Source organism: Pelobates fuscus, chromosome 2, assembly GCF_036172605.1.
Source record: "Pelobates fuscus isolate aPelFus1 chromosome 2, aPelFus1.pri, whole genome shotgun sequence".
Classification (NCBI taxonomy): domain Eukaryota; kingdom Metazoa; phylum Chordata; class Amphibia; order Anura; family Pelobatidae; genus Pelobates; species Pelobates fuscus.
The window spans coordinates 154,121,236-154,133,935 of record NC_086318.1 but is presented as its reverse complement, the minus strand read 5'-3'; the positions used below and the strand labels follow the sequence as shown (position 1 = coordinate 154,133,935).

Below are 12,700 nucleotides of genomic sequence, written 5' to 3'. Positions count from 1 at the left end.
AGAGTTCACTCCGACAGAAGAGGTAAAGAAAAACAATGGAAGTAGTTATCCTTTTGCTCCAAACACAAGCATTAGCCAATAACATTGAGGGGATGCAATAAAATTTTAAGAAGCTAATTCAGATATTTTACAGTTCTATCTAATTGTTTAAACTAAGCCAAAGATTTACAAATGTTACAAAATGCCCTTTTAATACAAACTCAGCTCGCATTTACATCGACTATGCAACTTCAGATTCATTGGGTGGCAATTCGCTATGAAAGGAATGCGCACTGCAGGGATAAAAGCCTGACTAAAAATACACATGCTGTGGAGGAAAATAAGTATCACAATCGACAGACAAAATTAAATGTGATAAAAAGGGAGAACATTTGAAGACCGTTGTAAATAAAAATAATGTAACCAGATGAGGTCCTTTAATTCGAAGACAGGCTGTCTAAGCACAAATCATTAACATTCTGCATTTACAGCAAAATACTACAGGATTCAATAAGGAAATTTCTTTTTTTACAGTTGGTAAAACATTAATTTGACAGGTTCAGGACAGGGTCTCTTCTCGCACACTAAAAAAAAATCAAAAACAAAGAAACAAAAAGAAAGTCTGTATAAGTATAGTCAAGCAGTCACACATCTTCCATGAAATGACTTTGCATCCAGGTGGTAGCAGAACAAATTAAGTCTCCACTTTGGAATGTCCAAACAGAAGGCTCTGGCAAGGTTAGACTGGTTTGGGGAAGGAAACCCAAAGTCTCCTTTTGACCTCAGAGTCCTTTCATTTAAGGGAGATGGCTTAAGGTTTGAAGGGGAATCAAACTGTTTAGTCATCAAACTTTATCTTCTTCCCTTGGTTTCCACCTCTGAATCCTCCACCTCCTCCTCTACCTGAAAAGGATTTACATGATTATGCATTAAAAGAGTTGTCAGGAAGTCAAACTTCAAGAAAAAAACAACAACTGGATCCATAGCCAACAACTCTGCCAGACTCCATGCTTGTGACTTGCACAGCAAATCAGCATCTCTGACTGAAGTACAGACACACCAAACGTCAATCCTTAGTTGGACTGCAATCATGAAGTGCTTCTAGTTGCTAGGGTGTAAGCCACCAATGGTCACAGTAGGAGACTGTAACCATTGTCTTTTTTATAAAATGCAGGGACAGGCTCTGTAGTTGCTCTGGTGCTTTGAATGGCCATTGATTATTAAGAAAAGGGTAGTTTTCCAACCAAATTGCCAACACCCCAACGTTATACACCTTAGCACTTTTTTTATCCAAAAAGTTTTTACTCAAACCAAAGGAGGTAGAAAAGATAAAGGTGGGCATTGCAAAACTACAAATAAGCTTACCTCCAAATCCTCCTCTTCCTCTACCACCAAATCCTCCACGGCCGCCACCACCTCTGCCGCCAAACCCACCACGACCACCACCACCTCTGCCGCCAAAACCGCCTCTTCCAAATCCTCCACGCCCTCCTCTCTGGCCGTCACCTTTGGGTTTTGCAAAATCTAGAGTGACTCTGCTTCCATCTATTTCACCATCCTCCATTGCATCTTTGGCAGCCTTTGCATCTTCAGCAGAAGAGAAGTCTACAAAGCCAAATCTAGAACAGAAAATAAAACACGAGATAAACATGAGCACTTTAGATTACTATGGAACACTGTTTTTACTAACCCTTACAGTGGAAATTAATGTCACACAGTGGCCATTTGCACCTCGCACCTTACAGAGAGGACACATTTTGCCAGCAATATGTACTTCTATGCTTCTCTTGCGAAACCATTTACTACCATCAGATTTTGGTAGGATGGTGCTCAAAGAGAAGGATTATAAGAGGGACACTCCAGGCTACTACTAAATCTTGTTGAAGTTCATTCACTATGTGTAAAGAGTGACCCTATATTTTACAAAAAGTGCATCAGAAGTGGGCATTTAGATTTTATCCTTGTTACACCCCCTCAACAATTCAAGTTTAGCTCAGAGCACCTGCCGCCTTGCAAATACTTTTCACTGATAAGTCTGCAATAAGGAACCCACAAAAAGTTGGTTAAAAGGGAAGGGCTTGCAAAGGATTCGGGTAAATTATCAGCAACTTTTGCAAGCCATTCTCAGATGCAACCCCAATGGAGGGAGAAGACCAGGGTGTCCCTTTACAAAAACCTAGCAAATAAACGACTAACCCCTTGGATGCTCCAGTGTCTCGATCGGTCACAATTCTTGCGTTTATGGAGCCATCAAATGCTTCCTTTAAAGTTTCCTCTGTGGTGTCTTCAGAAAGGCCTTTGACAAAAAGTGTCTTTGTCTGTGCAGAAGCTTCAATACATTGAAAAACAAAGTTGTTATACAAGCTGCAACCTAGTACAGACATTTGTACTTATTTGCTTTAATGAATGAATGATGAATCTTAACATTTATTATGGTTGTGTTGGAACAGTTCTTTACACTTGAAATAATTTACATTTGATGCAATTTTTAGTCTAGGTCAGTGGTTCCCAAGACCAGTCAGGGATTACTCTGTTAGGGTTTTTTTTTTTTGAAAAGAGGAAAAAAACTAAATGCATTAGATACAACAGGGTAGTAGTTGGTGACTGGGTTGGTACCCCGGTCTAGGTTGTGGACCATTTGCTCTGCACTAAGACTTTAAGACTCATCCTTACACAGTTGCGGCCAGATGAGTGTTAAATCTGGATTGTTCTAGCAAGAGCTCTGATATATTGGACATTCACTAGCAGGGTGGGTATCTAGCCACTTTGTTTCAAGTGGGCTGATAATTGTTTAAATGCTGTATGTCAAAAAAAAAAGAAAAAAAGAAGAAAAAAAAGAACAGCCTGTACTTTTCCAGAAAGGATTTAAGCCATTCTGATTCAGTTCCTTTTTCACTTAAAGGCACCATAGATCCAGTCCTCCAGTTTTTGCTCATTGTATATCTACATAGATCCACTTAAGTGATCACCTACTTACCCTCCCTCATTACCCACAAAGCCTTATTGGCTTTTATTGGTTCTTTCCATTTTCTTTTGTATAGTCCCTGTATATAATTTTCGTCTATAAACTGATTCTTTAAAGGGAACTCATTGGGCTTTTTGGGTCTTTCATATTGCCTTATAGGGTTAACCTATAACACATTAAATGGACTCTTAAAAACCTACAAACTACATAATAGTCTGGATGTTACAAGGGCCAAGTGAAACATGACAGGGCTGGATCACTACCAAAGCGTGTTTTTCATCAAGAATGTAATCTATTGATACCTCTGCCACCAGCTTGAGGGCCACCTCCGGTACTAAACTCAAGTCGAATAGTCCTTCCTTCAATTTCTGTATTGTTAAGGGATTCAATGGCATCTTTTGCTTCTTCCACAGTTGAAAATTCTATGAATGCAAAGCTAGAAAAAGGAAAAAGATTCAGGGCAAGGTCAACTTGTGGCATTTATATATTTGTACAAGACAAAATGATGTAGGTGTGCAACTATTACTGTACTTTAAAGACAGCTAAAGTAGTAAGCATTTTTTGCAATGCCAAGTGAGAGTTGTCAATTATATTTGTAATGGAAGTGTAACAGCCAACTCTTCTGTTCAGTACGAGAACAAATGTGCTTAACATGAGTGACCAGAACAAATGTGCTTAACATGAGTGACCTTTCTTTCGTGCGGAAATCAGCCTACTCCCTGGCATCAGGGACAGAACTCCAGCATGTCAGATTATTTTGTCTGATAGACCCATATTGTGGAATTCAGACAATTGCAGATTTCTTTGAATGCACACAAGCCACACATCAATTGCAAGAGAATATTGCAAACACATCCCATCTTACATAAAGTTGAATACTAAAAATGCATATAACCTCATGAAACCAAAACCTGTAGTTTTAAAGACACTATGTTTAAGTGCAAAATTACACTGTACATAAGTGAGACTAATCATAATCACAGGTCAAAAGTTCACGGTTTGACACCCAAAGACAGTCATTGAATGTAAATTGTAATTTTTTGTCATGGCATTGAATGAAGGAGGGGATACCAACCCTTTAGGTCTTCCCTGATTGTTCTGTGGTATCCTAATTGATGTTGCTTTCTCAAAGACTTCCTGTAAACTGTCTTCTGTAGCACTGTAGGCAAGATTGTTCACAACAAGGGTTTTGGAATCTCCTATAATAAAAAAAAAATAGGTGTTTGCTCATGCAACCTGTTGACACATTCAAGAAACACTTTACATGGTAAATGCAACCAAGAAGCAGCAAGAGTACTGGATCAGAACTTGACTATCTTAAATATTAGAGTTAACATCAGTGTTTGTCAGATATTTCAGTCATCATTTCCAGCTTTAATACATTGAGTTGGTGGAATTTTAATTTTAGCACCTGCCTTATGTTTTAAACACACTTTAAAGAAATCTATGTATTTGTTCACACAATGCAGTGTGAATCCGGTACTTTATAAAACTACTACTAAAATACGAGCAGTGTCCATTTACATACCTCCAGGACCAGAAGATCGTCTTGCTCCACTGTTTTGACTCTTGTCTCCTGTGAAGTCCAAGAATATAGCTCTCCCATCAATCTCAGTTCCTTGTTTTTCCTCAAGAGCTTTATCTGCCTCTGCTTCACTGTTGAATTCTACATAAGCAATACTGAATAGAAAAGACAATACATTAACTTTTAGTCATCAAGAAAACCATTTAAAAACAAAGTGTTAACTGGGCTGAACAAAAAAAACCACAAATAGCACTGCAAAACCCACTACACTTGCATGCCAGCCATGCAAATTAAAGGGTAAATATAACTTCACTGGACAATACAACATTAAAGTTAATTTATAATGAAGTTTTCATACGATTCATCATTTACTTTTAGTTCTTATAAATAAAAAATTTTTACAATGTTAATACATGGGAAGAGTTACCCTTTTACAATTTAAAAAAAAAAAACAGAATGTTAACATTTAGTTGTGCTAAAGTCACTATAGTTCTACTTCACGTACAAAGTAATAGACTGCCATGTAATTTTAAAGGGATACTAGGCACCCAGACCACTCCACTTCAATAAGCTGGTCTGGGTGCTGTGTCCCTATTGCACTTAGTGCTGCAATGTAAAACATTGATTTGTTTTCCTCGCGCACTTTAGTATCCCTTTAATATACCAACTATATTAAATACATACCCTTTGCTTGATCCATCATTCCCACTTGGAAGTCTAACTTCTTTTGCATTTTCGAAGATTTCCTGCAGGTCCTCAGAAGTTGTGCTGTATGGAATATTCTTGACAAACAGAGTTCTTGAGTCTCTCTCTGCAAAAAACACAAACACTTAACACTACAAATATCCAGGAGAGACTGGTTCATAGGCAGTTGTCCTTTTCATAGGAGTATGCCCTTTCAGAGTCAATTTCAGCCTACTAACAGAGATGAAGGCATTTATACAATCCACTTCTATAAAGCCCTTATTGCTCTGATGTTTGTTTACTTTTCAGAGCACATTAAATGACATACCTTTTTTGACCTCTGCACTTTTATTCTTGTCAAAGGCCATAGCTTTATCCAGCTTCATATCAAAACCAAGAACTTTCTTCCCATTGAATTTTAAAGCCTTTTCCACCTCTTCTTCAGATGAGAATTCCACATATCCAAATTTCCTGGAAAAATACAGAATTAATAAGTTTCCAAATATAAACAAGCCAAGAATATAAAGTACCACAGTTAACACACTCACTTTGATGCACCAATGCGGACATCCTCAACAGTTAAGCTTTTCTTTGTGAAAAACACTCTAAGAGCCTCCTTTAATTCATCAAAGTCCTTAGCAGAGTTCAGATTTGCCACAAATACGGAGAGACCTGCAATAAAGAAAGCCACTTAGTGTTTTGACTACAAAAGCGAAATATGGTCTAGTGACATAATTTAATGTACAGTGGCAGGGTCCTGCGTAGCCACAACATAGGATAGCGCCAGGAAGCAGTAGTGCCAGGAAACCCACTTAAGCTGTGTCCATCTAATAGAATAGTTTGCGTACCTTCTGTTCCCTCAGTTTTCTGCTTTTTCTCTGGGACAGCCTTCTTTGGGGCCTCTTTTTTACGTTTACCAGATTCTTTTACAGTTTCTGGAGGAGGATGAAATATACATGTGACTTAAAAGCCAAATACACTTCAACAAGTACATAGAAAAGCTAAACAAATATTTTCCAACCTTCTTCCTCATCATCATCTTCCTCATCGTCATCATCATCTTCCTCATCATCGTCATCATCAGACTCTTCTTTTGCTTTGACAGGGGCAGCTTTCTTTCCTTTTGCAACAACTGGTGTTACTTCCATTTCTATATCTGAATCTTTGTAAGGAAAAAAAATCCAGTTACACACCACTAAGGTAAGGCTTGTAAGACAAGCTATTGGAGAAGAGATGAAAAAAAAATTCAGCAGCAATTCAGTAAAACGTTCAACATTTCAGCCCTACTGTCCACAATGATCATCTGTGCCAGCAAAACAAGCCTCTAGAGTTTGTGTAGAATTATACCCTTCACCACTACTCCCTTATGCAATACATCAAAGCAAGTTTATGAATTCAGAGCTTGAAATGTACCTATGGCAACAATTTAAAGGGAAGCAAGTTTTAGATTGTAAGCTCACGGGCAGGACCATCTACCCGTTGTATCGGTCTATTCTTATGGTGTTGACTTTCCCAATTGTACAGCGCTGCAGAATATGTTGGCGCTTTATAAATACAGCTGGGATCTGTTAATGCAGGTTTCAAAAATAGTCCCGAGGTACACCCATGGCAGGCAATCTGAGATAGCCACAATGCATATTATGCAGTCATTGTAAGTGGCAAAAAACGTGTGTTAACCATTACTCAACAGGTGCACACATGAGCCTATTAAAGCAGCACTCACCATGTGGCAGTCAGTGAGATTATGTAGCTGAACATGTCCCTCATGGGCACCTCTTAAACAGTAGGACTGTTGTACTCTTGTGCATGCGCTAGAGTAAAGCATTGAGATCTATAGGGGGATCATGCAAAGACAGCCAATTCCCTGCAGCTGTTACAGACAACTAATATCTGGATTGACTCTTCGACTGCCTTGAGTCAGACGGAGTAGAAATACAATCCGAACTTTGTCTCTTGACTGGGTGGGAATTTCAGTGAAATTCCGTCAAAATCAGTATTGCATATTCTAAAGAAAGTCTTTATGAAGTATAAAGACACTTCTAGCACAATTGACAAAAAAAAACCAGACAGAGCCCCACAATTCCATTGTGCTTGCACATTAGGAGGCTGTGCAGAATTTAGAGGTAAGGTGGCTACACGCAGCTGTGATGTCATTTATTGGCAACTATAGAAATGAAAGCAACATTTTTAAACTACTGACTGTTTCACCAGCATGGGGTATATACTAACTGCAATATGGCATACGTAACTCAATGACAATTACCACCCATACAGTGAGTGACAGGCTCATTTAACTTTGACAGATTTTGTACCTTCCTCATCTTCATCCTCAGATTCCTCTTTCTTTGCCGGCTTCTTTACCACAGGCTTTGCAACAGGTTTTTTGGCAACTGGCTTTTTGGCACTGACTTCTTCCTCAGAATCATCTAAAGAAATAGACATATTTGAACACACTGAAAAACTACACAACTATCTTACAATGCAATGTTTATTAAATGGCACATCAGTTTAAGTAACGCATCACATAATTCAGTATTAAGTCCCAAATTATCATCATATGTGCTGTTCCTTCATAAGCACATTACATTCTTAACAAAGACAACAATGCAACATTTACCTTCGTCATCCTCATCGTCATCTTCGTCGTCATCATCATCCTCTTCAGCTACAGATACTTTGGCTACAGGTTTCTTGGCAACCGGCTTCTGTTCCTCTTCGGATTCTTCATCTACAAAAAAATGCAGAGGTTTAGCACTGAACCTTTTAAAGTAAGGAATTAAAAACCTAAATTAAAAAAAAAACAAGAGCCATGACATACCAGATTCTTCTTCATCCTCACTTTCCTGCTTCTTTGCCTGTTTGCCATTTTTTGTGCCTACTGGAGTAGCTCCTTTTTTTCCTGGTGTGACTGCCACTTTAGCTGGAGTGGCAGCTTTCTTTGCTGGTGTTTGTTTAGCTGGAGTGGCTGCTTTCTTTGCAGGGGTTTTCTTCACAGGGACTTCAACCTGGAATGAGTTCTAGAGTGACTACTGGTGGCATAATAAATTGTTAACATACACAGTTGCCAACTCTAGTACATTTATATACAGAATGGAAGAACATTGTTGACAGGAATGCAGTTATGTTAACCCTAGCAGAAGTTCCCCTTTTTCAGCAGGTTTCTTAGACCAGAAAGTATTAATTCCTCCAACCACAATCAAAACACATTGGGATTGATTGGAAACAGTGCTAGAAGAGATAAGGCAGACCAGACTGTTCCATGGACATCCACTCACATTGGTTTAAGTTGAAGTGTCAAATACATCTTTTAATGTTTGTTAAAAAAAAAGGACAAAAGTACGAGGAACACAGCTGAATTCCAGGCAATATAGCAGCCTTCCACCCCGGTAAAGGGTTAAAAATCCTTTACTTACCTTACACAAGTGCTAGAGTCCCTCATGGCGCCATGTGACAAATGGGCGCTCTCATGCAGAGCGCGAGTTACTGGACTAAAGATCCATTTGGATGCACGTCTCTAACAGACAATGGAGTCTTATAGTGTCCCTTTAAGAGGGACACGGCACTACTCAATGTAAACCATTGCCGTTTCAGATAAACTACAATGTTTACTTGCAGTGTTTAGACTACCTCAATTGGTAGTCTACAAAACAGCCAATAGAGGTTCCTGGAGTTTCACAGCGATTGACTACATGATATGATGCTGGAAGTACTTTCCTACATGGAAGCCCTACTATGCAAGCAGCGCTTGCCATGTGTTTGTTTCCTCAAATTAACCTGGCAGAGCTCAACTCCGCAAGGGACCTTGGTACTGGAATCAGGCAAGTGTTTAAAGGGTTTTATTAACCCTTTGATGAGGGATGCAATCATTTCAGTACTTATGGATTAAATAGCATTAGGAATATTTCTGTATTCCCAACAATTGTGTTCTTTGCATCAAAACAAAGTACATTTAGACTTTATGGCAATTATTTTCAATTCAAAGGGACATTCTAGGTACCGTACACTATCGATGAGGTTGCAGGTGGAGATATAAGGTCCACACGAAAAAAGCAGCACATCCCTTAAAAATCGTCAGACAATACTCCTTTTGACTAGTGGAATTTTACTGAAATTTTAACTCGGCCAAGATATACTCAGACAAAGTAGAGACTACTTTGTCTCTAAATATCCTATGCCTTAGTCCGTCTGAATTGGCCAAGTGTATTGATGATCTGAAGCTCTCCTATGTTATACTCTTGTGCAATGCTGATAACTGATAAGATAACTGCTCTGTGGGATAAATACTTCTGTATCGAGCAACTAACTGACTTGGTATATCCTCATCATGAGTCATAGATCCCACATGCTTCTCTAAAAGCAGTGTATTGATCAGTCATGATTACACCCATCAAGTAAATGTCCATCATAAACAGTGTGTCAAAAATATAAAAGTTGCATACATATATAAAAACTATATTGTAAAAAAAAAATAAAAAATGTGTTTAAAATTTAAACCTTTACATGTTTTCTTTGTTTCTGTACAAAAAGCCTGCCATAAGGGAGTCTCACATCAGAATCAGTTCCAGACAAGTCACAATGCAATTATACCATAAATTTAACTTAAGTAGTGCATCAGGAGTGTACCTATAGTGTTGAATACTAATTGTCATCTAAGTTTTTTTTCTCAAGCATCACAGCCATAAAGTTGTTTTAGCTGTTAAAGTAGCCCTTTAAGTAATGTAACCCACCTCCTCTTCACTGCTGCTATCTTCTTCCATGTCCTCTTCATCACTATCATCCACATCTTTTGGTGGTGGTGGAGCAGCCTTCTTTGGTTTATTTTGCGTTTTTGCACCCTGGAAGAAAAATGTAAATATAAATTTAACAAAGTCAATACAGATTAAATAACAGTAAAGAAACGGTCTAAATTCTCCAGTAAACACGGTCAGGCGGTTGTACGATAATGCTACACATAATGATTTAGTAAAAGCTGAATAATGATCGATACTCGGTATAAAGCATGTGACACGTGTCTTGTCGATATAGCCCGGTTTCAGATAGCCGGTGAGCCACGTGGAGCCCCAGGGATAACCACGTGTTGCTACCTAGCGCTGCCCTTCCCGCACGTTGGCGCTAAGCAGTGAAAGGCCTGGGGATTCCCCCGATCACAGCCGCCATAAATATCGCCGTGTGGAGAAGCACAAGGACCTAGAACCACCCTATACCCGCATGGGAAGCGGCCATTGTCATTCTGTGCAGCAGCCACCACCTCCGCCATACCGCACGAGCCGCCATTAACCAGGCTCCCGCAACACGTGGGCACCCCCCCCCCCGCATCTCAGCCAGGGAATTAACCCCTCACAGCCCGGGCCTGCGGACACGTGACGCGCTGACATCACCAGAGGCCCACCGCACGCGCCCCGCCAAGGATCGCGCATGTGCGTCCGCGCCTAGCAGCACCGAGCGCGGCCCCGGCCAACACGACGACTTCACTGCAAATAAACCGTGCACCCCGCCGCCATTATCGCGAGACACCGCGTGCCCCGCCGCAGCTAGGCGCGGGAAACGGGACGATGGATGGCGGATGTCACACCCAGCTGCCCCGGGCCATGGCGGCTAGATTGTAAAAATGCATAAAAATGGATGAAACAGTTATTAATGTTATTAATTGCAGCGAGCTGGGTGTAGGCCGGATCGCATCGATCGTACCGATCGTACAGCCGTATTATTACTAATAATGTCAAAAGATGCTGCGGCCCGCTTACCTTGGCTAGTTTCACCATGTCTGCGGTCGGTGTGATTCCGATGGATGTTAGTCTTACAGGTCAGAGCGATGCTACAAAGGACCAAAGAGGCCTGTGACAAGGAACCGACTGGACGGGAAGTCTTCAGCGAAGGCGCTAATAAAGACTCCTTACCACGTGCGATCCGACAACCAATCAGAGGAGAGACCTCCAGATCCGGCTCCGCCTAGAACTGCGTTAGCCAATCACGGGCTGTGGTCGTCGCCGACCAATCACCGATCAATAGTGTTGTGGAACGCAAGCGCACGGCCAACTGACGATCAGGGTTCGTGTAAGCCAATTGGAAAGCGAGAGGGAAACTCGATCCTCCAATCAGAGCTTATCACGGAGCTTTCGTATCCATTTTGTGTAGCCCTGCCATGCGGCTGTGAATGTAGGGAAGATGGTGGCACAGTGCAGGGTTCCCACGTGGTTTGTAGCTCAGCTGGCTGTAGGATATTTTGTTCTACAACCGCGTTGTATTTTTTTTTCCCCATTTTAATTTATGAACTTGGAAGTGGCATGTTATGCAACCATTTCCTACATTACAATTAAAGCTTAAATATGGATTTACTACATTATTAGCGTCTTTAACGTTGGGAGGATTTATGTCCTTTAATCTTCTCAATATTAACTTTAATGACATCTTGTAGAATGCAAACGGAAAGTCGTGAATATGTTGCACTGTCGTGAGCAGTTTAATAGCAAAATAATAATGGGTAAATTGTTTACACATATATTTATCACGGAACATATATCAGCGATTTGTTTATTAAGTAGTAAATTCATGCGCACAGAAAAAAGAGTTGTAAAACGTTACATGAATTATTCTATAAGAACTTGATATTGGAATTGTAAAATGTAGACTAAAATAGCGGAGTTAAATAATTTATTCAGAATCAGCTACTTTAGCCTAAATTGTGCAATTTAGATTTCGGTGTGCTGCAGTTCGGAGCTTAGTACATAACTGCAGTTTTTAGCATTATCAACTAAGCCCAGATTTATAGCAAATTGAATGCGAATGGCACTATTTTTTTCAACTCCACTATTGTCACAACTTTGTTATTTAAAAGTTCAGACAATTAACAGTGGTTCTGAGCTAAGTGACTAAATAGCCCACGTTGGATAAAGAGAGATAAAGGTGTATTCTCGTCTAAATTGTACAGTTTGGTGTTCTCTTAACAATCTGAAGTTTAGTTAAAGCACATGGCAAATCGTATAGGTATGTATATCTTCGCAAGTGTTTGTTCACCAAGCATGGTTTGTAGTAACCTAAAAACTGAATTGCAAAATATAGGGTTTATTAACTAAATTGTAGCACCCTAGAACACAAAACACTAGTATAATTGATTTTAGACATTTTTTGATTTTTCCCAAGACACAGTTTGGGAAGTTTATCCTACATGAGGTTTTCAAGTCACTATGAAAACTTTATGGAATAACCCTGTGATGTTAAAATAGCCAAGTTATGATTATAACAAATCTATCGTGTATTTGTTTTTCAATTTACTGCAATTCATGTTTAGGGAGGGAAAAAACACTTTGATTAGTTTGCTATGTATTTATGGTGCTGGCTCAGATGTCACGTTAATGGGTTATGCCAAACACCATGACCCCTTTAGTGATTTGAAGTGGTCATGATGCTTGAAGTCTGAGTCTATATGTGCAGTGTTTCAGTAAGAAACGCTCCACATACACAGATAATTAAAGGATTACTCCAACCACCATGACCACTTAAGTGGTGGAAGTATCTATGTGCTGAGTAATCTGCACTTGTGTGCTGGG

At 39.7% G+C, this 12,700-nt stretch overlaps 1 protein-coding gene and 2 non-coding genes across 3 annotated transcripts; all 3 read right to left on the bottom strand.

Annotated features, from left to right (window-relative positions):
- Nucleotides 1–381: 381 nt before the first annotated feature.
- On the bottom strand, nucleotides 382–11,059 carry NCL (nucleolin). Its single transcript, XM_063442853.1, has 16 exons — nucleotides 10,898–11,059; nucleotides 9,881–9,988; nucleotides 7,972–8,158; nucleotides 7,771–7,881; nucleotides 7,466–7,579; nucleotides 6,175–6,315; nucleotides 6,002–6,088; nucleotides 5,702–5,825; nucleotides 5,482–5,624; nucleotides 5,154–5,280; nucleotides 4,473–4,624; nucleotides 4,020–4,143; nucleotides 3,247–3,380; nucleotides 2,176–2,308; nucleotides 1,345–1,598; nucleotides 382–882 (listed from the first exon to the last, which is right to left on the bottom strand). Exons 1-16 carry the CDS (start codon nucleotides 10,913–10,915, stop codon nucleotides 818–820), a joined length of 2,022 nt encoding a protein of 673 aa, XP_063298923.1. The 5' UTR covers nucleotides 10,916–11,059; the 3' UTR covers nucleotides 382–817.
- LOC134593887 (small nucleolar RNA SNORD20) lies at nucleotides 4,241–4,315 on the bottom strand. Its single transcript, XR_010090299.1, has one exon. It is a non-coding gene; the product is annotated as a small nucleolar RNA SNORD20 (small nucleolar RNA).
- LOC134593885 (small nucleolar RNA SNORD82) lies at nucleotides 7,652–7,717 on the bottom strand. Its single transcript, XR_010090297.1, has one exon. It is a non-coding gene; the product is annotated as a small nucleolar RNA SNORD82 (small nucleolar RNA).
- Nucleotides 11,060–12,700: the final 1,641 nt, after the last annotated feature.

Coding starts and splice junctions, on each gene's coding strand:
- NCL (XM_063442853.1), bottom strand. Junction 8,159..9,880: donor ATAGCAGCAGTGAAGAGGAG/GTGGGTTACATT, acceptor AACTCATTCCAG/GTTGAAGTCCCTGTGAAGAA. Junction 1,599..2,175: donor GACACTGGAGCATCCAAGGG/GTTAGTCGTTTA, acceptor TTTCTGTTCTAG/ATTTGGCTTTGTAGACTTCT.